The sequence below is a fragment of the Coregonus lavaretus genome (genome assembly GCF_964263955.1).
Source record: "Coregonus lavaretus genome assembly, chromosome: 12".
In the NCBI taxonomy this organism is placed as follows: Eukaryota; Metazoa; Chordata; class Actinopteri; order Salmoniformes; family Salmonidae; genus Coregonus; species Coregonus lavaretus.
The window spans coordinates 37637448-37651179 of NC_139999.1; the positions used below are offsets into that span (position 1 = coordinate 37637448).

General features: G+C 44.3%; 1 protein-coding gene across 1 annotated transcript in view; it reads left to right on the plus strand.

The window, feature by feature from the left end:
- Positions 1 to 13232, plus strand: part of LOC311138219 (serine/threonine-protein phosphatase 6 regulatory ankyrin repeat subunit C-like) — a 28257-nt gene extending 15025 nt beyond the window's left edge. The window contains exons 11-28 of the mRNA XM_084172895.1: positions 5383 to 5465; positions 5765 to 5882; positions 5971 to 6039; positions 6185 to 6325; positions 6410 to 6469; positions 7933 to 8044; positions 8548 to 8619; positions 8958 to 9159; positions 9369 to 9456; positions 9627 to 9744; positions 10410 to 10629; positions 10794 to 10881; positions 11100 to 11183; positions 11313 to 11458; positions 11745 to 11827; positions 12314 to 12396; positions 12629 to 12720; positions 12940 to 13232. Of these exons, the coding sequence (XP_084029021.1) occupies positions 5383 to 5465; positions 5765 to 5882; positions 5971 to 6039; positions 6185 to 6325; positions 6410 to 6469; positions 7933 to 8044; positions 8548 to 8619; positions 8958 to 9159; positions 9369 to 9456; positions 9627 to 9744; positions 10410 to 10629; positions 10794 to 10881; positions 11100 to 11183; positions 11313 to 11458; positions 11745 to 11827; positions 12314 to 12396; positions 12629 to 12720; positions 12940 to 13184 (2104 nt within the window). The 3' untranslated portion in view covers positions 13185 to 13232. The remainder of the gene's footprint in view (positions 1 to 5382; positions 5466 to 5764; positions 5883 to 5970; positions 6040 to 6184; positions 6326 to 6409; positions 6470 to 7932; positions 8045 to 8547; positions 8620 to 8957; positions 9160 to 9368; positions 9457 to 9626; positions 9745 to 10409; positions 10630 to 10793; positions 10882 to 11099; positions 11184 to 11312; positions 11459 to 11744; positions 11828 to 12313; positions 12397 to 12628; positions 12721 to 12939) is intronic.
- The last annotated feature ends 500 nt before the right edge of the window (positions 13233 to 13732 follow it).

A 13732-nucleotide genomic window follows, 5' to 3' on the forward strand; every position in this document is an offset into this window, starting at 1 on the left:
TCATACCCAATAAGACTCGAGGCTGTAATCACTGTCAAAGGTGCTTCAACAAAATACTGAGTAAAGGGTGTGAATACTTATGTAAATGTGGTATTTCAGTTTTGTATTTTTTATACATTTACAAAAAAAGTATAAAAACACATTTTAAGTCAAAACTGTAACTCGGCCACTCAGGAACATTCACTGTCTTCTTGGTAAGCAACTCCAGTGTAGATTTGGCCTTGTGTTTTAGGTCAGGGTTTCCCAAACTTGGACCTGGGACCCCCCCTGGGTGCACGTTTTTATTTTTGCCCTAGCACCACACAGCTGATTTAAAATAACCAACTCATCATCAAGCTTTGATTATTTGAATCAGCTGTGTAGTGCTAGGGAAAAAACGTAAATGTGCACCCAGGGGGGGTCCCAGGACCGACTTTGGGAAACCTTGTTTTAGGTTATTGTCCTGCTGAAAAGTGAATTAATCTCCCAGTGTCTGGTGGAAAGCAGACTGAACCAGGTTTTCCTCTAGGATTTTGCCTGTGCTTAGCTCCCCAGTCCTTAACAATTACAAGCATACCCATAACATGATGCAGCCTCCACTATGCTTGAAAATATGGAGAGTTGTACGCAGTAATGTGTTGTATTGGATTTGCCCCAAACAGAACACTTTGTATTCAAGACAAGAAGTTAATTGCTTTGCCACATTTATTAGCAGTATTACTTTAGTGCCTTGTTGCAAACAGGATGCATGTTATGGAATATTTTTATTCTGTACAGGCTTCCTTCTTTTCATTCTGTCAATTAGGTTAGTATTGTGGAGTAACTACAATGTTGTTGATCCATCCTCAGTTTTCTTCTATCACAGCCATTAAACTCAATAACTGTTTGAAAGTCACCATTGGGCTCATGCTGAAATCCCTGAGCGGTTTCCTTCCTCTCCGGCAACTGAGTTAGGAAGGACACCTGTATCTTTGTAGTGACTTGGTATATTAATACACCATCCAAGAATAACTTCACCATGCTCAAAGGGATATTCAATGTCTGCTTTTTTTTTTTTTACCCATCTACCAATAGGTGCCCTTCCCTGGTCTTTGTGGTTGAATCTGTGTTTGAAATTCACTGCTCGACTAAGGGGCATTACTGATATTTGCATGTGTGGGTACAGAGATGAGGTAGTCATTCAAAAATCATGTTAAACACTACTGCAACTTATTATGTGACTTCTTAAGCAGAGTTTTACTCCTGAACTCATTTAGGCTTGCCATAACAAAGGGGTTGAATATTTATTGACATTTTAGCTATTTATTAATTTGAAAAAGTCTCGGAAAAAAATTCAATTTGGACATTATTTGGTAGGCCAGTGACAAAAAAATCTCAATTTAATCCATTTTAAGTCATCAACTCCAATATGAATGTTAGTCCATTATAGCCTAGTTCATTAAATAGCCTGCCCCATATTTGCAAAATATGTTCAACATGTTTGCAGTCCACATTGTTCTAATTGCATTGCTTCGATATAGAAATACATTGTTAAACATAGGCTATAGAATTCACACTGAAATAGGGTCTAGGCCTACTGTAAATTGCAGTATGTGGACATGCCAAACTTAGTCAATAAGCAAGATTAAATTCACTAGGCTACTGATAAATAAAAACAAAACAACAACTTGTTTTAAAATAGGCTATGTCTAAATACAGTTACAGGAACCATAATTGCTTCCTGTGGGCGTATAATACAGACAAGGCAGCTTAGACTATGGCGGGTTTTACGCACATCCAAACTTTTTACAGGAGCTTGATAAAGATCCAATATAAAGAGAAAGGGGGAATGTCCACTCACCGTTATACTGCTCCCAAATAATATTTTAGAAACATATTGGAACGATTTACAGATCACATTCACACTTCTCCAGAACGTTCTCACCATAAAACCTAATAAGTTTGCTTGTTTTATGTTACATTTTATTAAAACCAATGTGGGTTTCTTTCAACAATAAATACATGTAAAATGTAATGATATCATAAATAAAAAAGACAATGCATTGCTGTTGAACCAGCCTTTGTTATAGTAGGCCTATTGTAAGGGTAGTCTACGGAGGGCTTGGGTTTTGAACATATGAAACGGAATACAATAAAAAAATATCTTTATGATTTTTGTATATATAAAAAAAAAACTTTACTCCCCAATTTCGTCATATCCAACAGTCTTGTCCCATCGCTGCAACTCCTGTATGGACTCGGGAGAGGCAAAGGTCGAGAGCCGTGCATCCGCCAAAACACAACCCCGCTAAGCGCACTGCTTCATGTCACAATGCACGCTTAACCCGGAAGCCAGCCGCACCAATGTGTCGGAGGAACGGTGTCAGCGTGCATGCTCCCACAGGAGTCGCTACAGCGCGATGGGACAAGGACATCCCGGCCAGCCAAACCCTCCCCTAACCCGGACGACGCTGGGCCAATTGTGCGTTGCCTCATGGGTCTCCCGGTCGCGGCCGGCTGCGACACAGCCCGGTATCAAACCAGGATCTGTAGTAACGCAGCTTGCACTGCGATGCAGTGCCTTAGACCGCTGTGCCACTCTGGAGGCCAACAAGCAATTGTTACATGAAAATAACTTCTAAATATGAGATTCACCGAGGTTCTAATCTCTCGTTTCATGATGGGCATGGACACGTAGCCTACGTCATGGAGGGGGCTTTACACACGTCCACAATGGGAATCATTTAGGCCTACCTACAATACATAGATAAAAAGGGAATGTCGGCTCTCTGTTTTGGTCCTCTCAAACTTGATATAAACTATGATTTTAATAAAGCTTTGGTGATTAAGATTTATTTCCAAGCGGTCTCACGAGCCAAACCCTTTATTGATAGTCTTGTCTACTTGGCGATTGCTTTGGGCAGGTAAAATAAAAAAAACTGCCTTCATTGAGAGGGGAGGCTATGCTTGGTTTTTAATCAAATAAAACAAATAAAAATAAAAATCACATTACTCTTGTTCCATGCGCATATGCGCAGTGTGCGTCACGGCTAGATAGACTGCATTTCCGCTGTCAAAATGTATGCCATAACCTACCGCGTTACCGCTTAAACCAGCTTTTGGTTGGTCTTAAATATCCCTACCAGCGCTGCCTGAATTTCGCACTTTGGATCACGTTTTTAAGGACTCACCTCAAATATTTACACCCCTCCCATCTGAGCGCAAGCGAGCTGATATAAGACAGGTAAATTACCAATTCTTGCACAACAATTTGAAAATAGCGTGCTGGCTTTAATAGGTCAAAATTGCCAACGAAGTTGCGTTTGACACTAGTGTGCGTTTGACACTTATAGCCAGCCTAAAATAGAGCCCTAAGTGTCCACAGCAGCAGAGCCAAAAAAATACATAATTTGAAGAACAAACATCATTGTGGCAATTCATATTTTGCGGTACTGTAAATATGAAGAGATGACCGGTTTAATGTTAAAAATGGTTCTCTTACTTAAAAAATTGTCCTGATCATCTAGGCCTAGCCGATAACAAAAACAGCTATTCATACATTTTCAGCAATTTTAATTGTAAAGTAATGTCTTTCTACTCAAAAATATGACTAATTTTACCAATCTGGGAGGTAAAGTCTAGGGTTGGGTGAAATCCAGATTTTCATATCGTCATACCGTCCTTCTCTCATCCCGGGATTTACGATATTACCGTTTTAGTACACAAGGGGGCGCTAAAACGTTTAATAAAACCCATTTGGTGTCTATTACCAGAATGCTAGCAAAATTAACACAATAGCACATTTCCATAGAGGCTGCTAGCTAAATATGTTAACGAGAATGCTAACGAGCACAAACAAAAATGAAACTAATTGCAAAGATAGGCAATCCAGCTCACAAGTATAGATAGTAGCTACCGAATGTCATTTCTGGAGAGTTTGGACATTTACAATTGAATGTGAAAGAGAGACATTGTCAAATGAACAAAGTTTTGACACATGCTTGTCTGCAGGATGAAGAGCACTGGCTCTGGAGATGCATGTGGACACGCTTTGTCTGTGTGTAGTTGCTAGGGCAATGGGCCTGCCTGCTCTGCTCAGAGAACAGGGGGGACTAGCAGACTGAGGGGCCGAGAACAGAGAGGAGAAAGAAATGCAAGGAAATCAAGATAACTCATCCAAAGCGCTTTGACTTCTCAAAAACGGCAGAAAGCTCACACTATATGATGCCCTGTCTCCTTATTAATTAAGCCACTTAGCTAACTAGCAAGTTAAACCAAATACACAGCTGGACTCACCAGCTTTTACTTTCTCCAGTTGTGGAACTATGGTAAGCTTCATAATGTAAAATAAGGTGACAAGAACGCAATCTGCTTTATCTCCTAACGTATTGCACAAGTTGATTGCAGGTATTTACTTTTAAAAAAGTAGCTTCACATTTTCAAATCTATTGAAAAACTTCAAAGAAATAGGTTTGACGGTATTGAAAAAGCCTCCCGTGGCCATTTACAAATGCCCTGGTATATGGTATATACGGTATTCTGCCCAAGCCTAAAGTCATTAAAGTATTCAATAATTTAACTGTGTGTTTCGGATGGAAGTAAGGCATTAGAATGTACCAGAGGCCACCAAAATAGAGCTCGATCTGCAAAAAACTAATTGGGGGGGGGGGGGGGGCTGGCTACTTTTTATATTTGGCTCGCTACTCCATATACTTATGGAAAACACTGCACATACACATTTTGTTATTCTATCCTTGTGGGGACCTAAAATCTATTTCCATTCAAAATCCTATTTTCCCTAACCCAACCCCTAAACTTAAACCCAACTCCTAACCCCTTACCCTAACCCTAAACCTAACCCCTAAGCTTAAAATAGCGTTTGTCGTCATGGGGACGTGGGAAATGTCCCCACAAGGGATAATTTTCCTTGTTTTGCTATCCTTGTGGGGACTTTTGGGGATTTTAGGTCCCCACAAGGATAGAAGAACCGACACACACATTCACAATCAGGTTACAGAAAAGACACAAGTCAGGTGTAGAAAAACATTATTTATGGCAGAACAAGGACATCTCTCCTGAGAGAATGTTGTCAGAAGATCAGCTCTTCCATTGCTTATGGAACATAATGGTCCTCTCAACAGAACTAGCAGCAAAGCTCACATTTCTCTTCTAGTTATCATTGTGTGTTACATATTTGAGACGATGTCTGATCTCCTTGCCCGTCTTATATTTTACATTTACATTTTAGTCATTTAGCAGATGCTCTTATCCAGAGCGACTTACAGTTAGTGAGTGCATACATTTTTTCATACTGGCCCCCCGTGGGAAACGAACCCACAACCCTGGCGTTGCAAGCGCCATGCTCTACCAACTGAGCTACACGGGGCCCTATCCATGTGTGTCATTGTCTCTCTCTCTCTGTAGGCAAGGGATTCATGGGATGTTTTCGTTGCATTTGGCTGTGCTCTACGGGTTTTCAGACTGTTGTCGCAAGTTACTCTCCTCAGGTAAGCCTTTAGACTGCCATAGAAATGGTTGTTTGTATAATTGAAACTGATAAAGTTTCATGGATGTGTACATTCAAATTGACCTAAGTAGTTCTGTATCAGATAGATTGTGAGACAGGATATACATACAACACATTCTTTAAATACTTGCTTTTCCTCATTCAGTGTCATGTTCAGAAACAGAAATTTGAATATATGTTCTCCTCAGTACCCACAAAGGCCATTGTTCCATCCAGACCTCCTGATGTGGTCACCCGTATGACAACACTTCCTGTTTTGTGCTGTTGTGCTTCCTGCAGGTCAGCTGTACAGCATCGTATCATCTCTAAGCAACGAGCATGTGCTGTCAGCCGGTTTTGACATAAACACCCCAGACAGCCTGGGTAGGACCTGCCTGCATGCTGCCGCCTCTGGAGGGTGAGCACACCTTTTTTTATGAAGAGAGAGCTTTGTTAGTGGTTGTATAATCATCTCATTTGTATTTCTGTTCTCTCTTTGACGGCAGAAACGTTGAATGTCTTAACTTGCTGTTGAGCAGTGGTGCCGACTTGAGTAAAAAGGACAAACTGGGAAGGTGAGTGGTCTCATTCTGGAATTCAACAAACTTGTTTTTCTCCATAATGTTTTTGTCATTGAGTGAATTCTATTCTATCCTATGTTATTATATTCTCTTCTCCTGTGAATGTGACTCATCTCCTCACCCATCCCTCTCATGGCAGAGCTCCTTTGCACTACGCTGCTGCGAATGGGAGCTACCAGTGCACGGTTGCCCTGGTGAGTGCTGGTGCCGAGGTGAATGAGCTGGACCAGAAAGGCTGCAGCCCCCTGCACTACGGCGCCGCATCGCAGACCTTCCGCCGGTGAGACACACAGATAACACACACATAGAGGGGCTAAACAATACCAGAATCCCAAAATGGATTGACATTTTGTTTTTGTTTCAGAGTGGACAGACATTACTCAGTCGGACACCAGAGTGAGGAGAGGGCCAAGGAGTCCTTTTTGTAAGTCCCTTACCATGATGTCGTCTCAGTTTTATCAAACATAAAACATACAAACCTACCGACTGACCAAGCTCAAACATTTTGGTTTCTCAGAAGATGGGAACTGTTTAGAAATTTACAATTTTCTGCAATGGTTTGCAGTTAAGGTTAACCTGCCCATGTATACTGAACAAACATATAAACGCAACATGCAACAATTTCAAAGATTTTACTGAGTTACAGTTCATATAAGGAAATCAGTCAATTGAAATCAATTCATTAGGCCCTAATCTATGGATTTCACATTTTCTAGGAATACAGATATGCATCTGTTGGTCACAGATACCTTTAAAAAAAAGGTAGTGGCGTGGATCAGAAAACCAGTCAGTATCTTGTGTGACCACCATTTGCCTCATGCAGCACAACACATCTCCTTTGCATAGAGTTGATTAGGCTGTTGATTGTGGCCTGTGGAATGTTGTCCCACTCCTCTACAATGGCTGTGTGAGGTTGCTGGATGTTGGCGGGAACTGGAACACGCTGTCGTACGTGTTGATCCAGAGCATCCCAAACATACCCAATGGGTGACATGTCTGGTGAGTATGCAGGCCATGGAAGAACTGGGACATTTTCAGCTTCCAGGAATTGTGTACAGATCCTTGCGACATGGGGCTGTGCATTATAATGCTGAAACATGAGGTGAAGGTGGCGGATGAATGGCACGACAATGGGCCTCAGGATCTCTTCACGGTATCTCTGTGCATTCAAATTGACATAAATAAAATGCAATTGTGTTCGTTGTCCGTAGCTTATGCCTGCCCATACCATAACCCCACCGCCACCATGGGGCACTCTGTTCACAACGTTGACATCAGCAAATTGCTCGCCCACACAACGCCATACACGTGGTCTGCGGTTGTGAGGACGGTTGGACGTACTGCCAAATTCTCTAAAACGATGTTGAAGGTGGCTTATGGTAGAGAAAGGAACATTAAATTCTCTGGCAACAGCTCTGATGGACATTCCTGCAGTCAGCATGCAAATTGCACGCTCCCTCAAAACTTGAGACATCTGTGACATTGTGTTGTGTGACAAAACTGCACATTTTAGAGTGGCCTTTCATTGTCCCCAGCACAAGGTGCACCTGTATAATGATCTTGCTGTTTAATCAGCTTCTTGAGATGCCACACCTGTCAGGTGGATGGATTATCTTGGCAGAGGAGAAATGGTCACTAACAGGGCTGTAAACAAATTTGTGCACAAGATGTGAGAGACATAAGCTTTTTGTGCATATGGAACGTTTCTGGGGTCTTTTATTTCAGCTCATGAAACCAACACTTTACATGTTGCGTTTATATTTTTGTTCAGTGTATTTAATGGCTTGTTGTTTGATCACAATTTTTCTCTCTCTGTGTTGATGTAGTTGTGTATCTAGAAGTTTGTTGATTGACGTAACATGACTGTCTTCTCCTCTGTATGTGTAGCTGTTTAGAGTATCTGCTGGATAACGGGGCTGACCCGGCTCTGAGGAACACCAAGGGTTACAGCGCAGTCCACTATGCAGCAGCCCACGGAAACAAGCAGAACCTGGAGCTGGTGAGTATGTGGGAGGAGGGACTGCAGGCCTGTGTGTATGTGTATGCACATGTGCATGCTGCAGACAGACAAGCAAAGACGAGTCGTATCATGGGTGCATTTCAACAGTGGCTTACCCTCCTCGTCTTCATCTGCACTATGAAAGAACAGGACAAGTGACGGTAAAGTCCTAGGAGACATCCAACCATATTGCTTTCACTAGTCCGTTGTTTTCAGATCAGTGCAGATAAAGACGAGGAAAGGAAATCACTTTAGAGTATCGAGATGCATCAAAAGTTGCACTTGGTTTGAAACTGGTAATGGCCTTTGTAATAAAGTGGTATTTTCAGCCCCATCTTTAAGAGCTGAGATTGGTAAATAATTTACTGTCGCTTCCTCTTCATAGGGCTAAAGTCAGATGACTGAGCCATGTACCGCTTCCTTTGGGAAGTGCAGTAATCTCAGCAAGTGGTACAGTATGTACAGGTTGCAAACTCCTCTCTTTGTCCCCTTCTTTCCCCCAGCTCTTGGAGATGTCGTTCAACTGTCTGGGAGACGTGGAGAGCAGTGTTCCAGTTAGCCCTTTGCACTTAGCCGTGAGTACAGTACACCTGCTTAGCCTCGTTTCCTCTGGCCCGAAGGTCCAATTGACTGTACTGTCCATTGGCTTTCTATAGATTGTTTTAACTTCAAATTAACACATTACATTAGTTTTATTACGGCCCCTCTTAGTTCTACAGTGCTAATTCAAAGTTGGAGTGAACTAACTATCCATTGAACACATTCACCCAATTAATTGACACATTTACCCCCCATTCTCACACTCTTCAGTTTGACTGTTGTGTGGTTCTAGTTCTGAAGTTGGAGTGAATTGTCCCTTGAACACAGTGACCCACCTCCATTCTCACACTCCTGGATTTCTCCCTCCACCCAGGCGTATAACGGTCACTTTGAGGCGTTGGGGGTGCTGTCTGAGACGCTGGTGAGTCTGGACGTTCGGGATGCGGGGGGGCGCACCGCCCTCTACTTGGCGGCCCAGAAGGGACACGCTCAGTGCGTGGAGGTACTGCTGTCCCACGGGGCCTCCTGCCACCTCAAGGAGCGCCACCAGAAGTGGACCCCACTCCACGTCGCAGGTGTGTGTGCATGTACCACTTTACATGGTTTTTGTGATTGTTCGATTCTAATCCACATGGTAGTTGTATGTGTGTATGAGCTTATGTCAACATTTTCACTCTTCTCTGTTACCAGCTCGTCATTGTGTGTGTGTGTGTGTGTGTGTGTGTGTGTGTGTGTGTGTGAGCTTGTCTCAATATTTGACTGTCTATGTCACCACCTCCTCCAGCTTCCAACGGCCAAACAGACTGTCTGCTCATGCTGGTCAACCGAGGGGAGAAGGCTGACATCATCGACATTGCCGACGTACAGGGACAGTGAGTGACTGTCATTCATTTCCTGAAAATGTTTGTTGAATATGGCACCCACTAGAATAGGACTGATTATTTTTGCTTTTCTTTTTTTTACACTATTCTAACGTAGAGGGCTCCCTTTTTTACCTACTGGTTATTTGTGTGTAAACCACTGGGATTATGTGTGTGTGCAGGACGGCTCTGATGCTGGCAGCTCTTGGCAGTCACACTGACTGTGTCCACATCCTGCTGGAGAAGGGAGCCGGGGCCAACGCCGCCGACAAGCGAGGCCGCACTGCCCTACACAGAGCTGTGAGTGTCCCCACCATGTGTATGTGCTTGCTCTAACCCTAATGTTCTATCTGCCCAATCTCAAAATATATTGCCATTGGGGGTCCCCTGCAGTCACATTCATCGAATCTGGGTAGATTGGACACTTAGAGAAAGGTGTAACAAATAATTATATTTGATACTGCTGATGAACTACACTATATATACAACAGTATGTGGACACCCCTTCAAATTAGTGGATTCGGCTGTTTCAGCCACACCCGTTGCTGACAGATGTATAAAATCAAGCACATAGCCATGCAATCTCCATAGACAACCATTGGCAGTAGAATGGCCTTACTGAAGAGCTCCGTGACTTTCAACATGGCGCTGTCATAGGATGCCACCTTTCCAACAAGTCAGTTCCTCAAATTTCTGGCCTGCTAGAGCTTCCTCGGTCAACTGTAAGTGCTGTTATTGTGAAGTGAAAACGTCTAGGCGCAACAACGACTCAGCCGCGAAGGGGTAGGCCACACAAGCTTAAAGCGTGTAAAAATCGCCGGTCCTCGGTTGCAACACTCACTACCAAAAAAGTTATCCCTTTCAACTGTTCTTCTCTAACTCCCTCTCTCTTTATCTCTGTCCTCTCTTTCTCTTGTCAGTGATGAGTTCTGTCTCTCTAACTCTTTCTCTGTCTCTTCCTCCAGGCGGTGATGGGCTGTGAGGACTGTGTGTCGGCCCTGCTGGAGCATGGTGCTTCGGCTCTGTGCAGGGATTTCCGGGGGCGCACCCCCCTGCACCTGGCCGCCTCCTGCGGCCACATGGAGCTCCTGCGCAGCCTGCTGCAGGGCGCCACACACACCGACCCCCTCGACTCCATGCTGGACTATAGCGGATACACCCCCGCCCACTGGGCCGCCTACCACGGTGAGACACACATTACACACACACACACAACCTTCCCGGAGAGGCTACAAATAACCTCAGTGAATAACTCACAAAGTGTGGGGTTGGGCTAAATAGCCGTGAGAGAACTTCAGTTGCTCCTAAACTGTGAACCATTGTCTGACACCATCTCTCGTCTCTTTCAGGGCACGAGGACTGTTTGGACGTTTTACTTGAACACAAATCATTTAGTATCCAGGAAGGAAACCCCTTCACCCCATTGCACTGTGCTCTGTGAGTACCACCGCTGGTTCCCCCTGCTCTTTAGGGTTCTGGATTCCGCTATGATTATCAGAGCTTCTATTTAGAAAATATATTTGGAAAAACCTAATTCTGTCTGATGATGAGACCTGGTGTTGAATCCATCAGAAGGTTGACCTGGCAACTGCTGTCCTTTTTTATAACAGAGAGATGGAGGATGTTTTCTCACAGTTTGTCTTGTTCCTTTCCAGAATTAATGGCCATGATGGTGCTGCTGAACTACTGGTAGAGACCTTCGGAACTCAGATGGTAAACATCAGAGACGCCAAAGGAAGGTGCGTGTCGTGTGTCTGTCTGAGTTTCTGCATATGCCTTTGTGTACGGAGCTCTGTCAAGTCTAGTGTATTGCAGCTTACCTGTCTGTCTGTCTGTCTGGTTGTGGCTGTCCTGGGCTGTGCCTGAAGGACCCCGTTGCATGCAGCTGCCTATTCAGAGAGTGTGGGCGGGCTGCAGCTGGCCCTGGTCCAGGGGGCAGAGGTCAATGCCGTGGACACCACAGGACGCTCTGCCCTGATGGTTGCCGCCGACAACGGACGGACCGCAGCCGTCGGTGAGTGGCCAGAAATTAGGAAATGTGATTATTGCATCCAGTAAATATGAGAACTGAACGTTTAGTGGGCTTATTAGTTTGGTATACATAATTTATGTTTTATTTTATATGTATTTATTAAATGTATTTATGAACTGTGTAATTGTGGACACCACATCAAATAGAAAACCTTGCTAGTGACCGTAGCAACTGGAGGAAGCTTGTTGTCGACTGTTCTGCAGCCGGATGATGATGATGATGATGATGATGATGATGTGTAATTGTGAGAGATGTGTGAACCCAACAGAGATCCTGCTGCACCAGGCCAAGGCAGACCTGACCCTGCTGGATGTCAACGACAACACCGCCCTTCACCTGGCCTGCAGCAAGGTGAGACACATTCACTCACACACACAGGCACTCATACACACACACACACACAGTCCTGCAGCAAGGCAAGACACTCCGTCATACGCCTAGCTGACACACGGTCCACTGTTATTTTGAATTCTGACTCGCTGTAGCCAAATACACAACCTAAGTTATTTAAAAATTCTATATCAACTATACAGGAAACAAGCATGACAGATCCACATATCATTGGAAAACTGCTTTACACCTTCAGATTGCTAATGTATATTACTGTTGATACCAAAGCATTATTAGGTGGCAGGGAAATGGCATGTGTGTTTCTCCGTCAGAGTACTAATGTTCCAATCCCAGTATACTAAACCTGACCTTTATGTGTTTCCCTGCAATAGGGGCTATATTTGTACATCAAGCTGCCTTGCGCTACAGAAACAGGAGATCTTGCCCTATTGGCTGTTCTGGCTCGGACAAGGCTTATTTACTTACTTAATGTGTTTTCTCCCGCAGGCTCATGAGATGTGTGCCCTGTTAATCCTGGGAGAGATCAGCGACCCCTCACTCATCAATGCAACAAACAGTGCACTGCAAATGTGAGCCATCATCAGCGACTCAGCCTTTCATTAAAGACACTGTTCAACACTGTATAAAACCCCAGCTTCATCTCTCACTCAGCCCTTTTAAACTCTCGATCTGTGTGACTCCTAACTCCAGGAGTTAAGATGAGTGAGAGCTGAAGCAGGGGATCTATACAAAACCCAAAAGACCTAGAGTTTTGTTTACCTAGGTGGTCTGTTGACTGTATCCCTTTTCACTCCTCCCCAGGCCCCTTCATATCGCAGCGAGGAACGGTCTGGCTACAGTGGTGCAGGTGCTCCTCAGCCGGGGGGCAGCTGTGATGGCTATAGATGAGGAGGGTGAGTCACCACAGTGTCGGTTAGTGAAAAAAGACCAGGGTGGTGAGGTGGCCATTTTTCTTATGTCGCTTCGGAGTGTGTGCGTGTCTGATATGCATGTTCACCTCTTGACTATGCAGGTTGTTATTGAGAACTATAGAATATAATTTGTTCTTCCTAAACGTGAAATATATATTTTTTAATCAATGTGTGTGTTTCTATCTCCTATCCTATCTTCAGGCCACACCCCGGCCCTGGCCTGTGCCCCTAACAAGGACGTGGCGGACTGCCTGGCCCTTATCCTCTCCACCATGAAGCCTTTCCCTCCCAAAGACGCCAGCGCTGCCAACTCCTTTGGCCTCAACCTGCTGAAGCACTGTGGCATCGCCGTCGCCTGCGGGCCCCTTCCCAACGGCACCCTGCACCACGCCTACGCCAAGGACCGCCACGGCACCATCGGCCTGGACGGCTGCTTCACCGAGTGAAACGAACTCCCCAACCTGCTCCCCCCCCCCTAACACACACAACAAGAGCAGGAATAGTGTGTGTGTGTAAGTGCGTGTGTGTTTGGATGCGTGTCTGTATATGTGTGCGTGCGTGCGTGCGTCTGTCTATGTGTTTGTTTAAACAAAAACTAAATCCCTTATGGGTGCAGTCAAACCTATATGCAATTATTTGCCTCTCTCCTCTGTGGCATATCGTCTGTCTGTGTGTCTGTCTGTCGTCACTAGCCTGGCCTTAGGTCAGACACCATCTGTCCAGTGTCCAGGACAGAGCACGTCACTGAGTCCCTCTGAATCGTACCGGCAGAGATACTGTATCATCATGAAGTTATCACGGTTTTGTTGAATTAACAGATTCACAAGCATGTGTGACAAGCTACAGATAGTCTAAATTAATTCTGAATGCAATTTAAATTATTGTGAATTTTTTTAATTGCACTTCAATTTACCTCGCAAATCCCAGTGAAAGCGATGACCTAGTAGGAGAACGGTGCCTCGACAACTTCTACTCTGACTTAAACTGGTGCAAT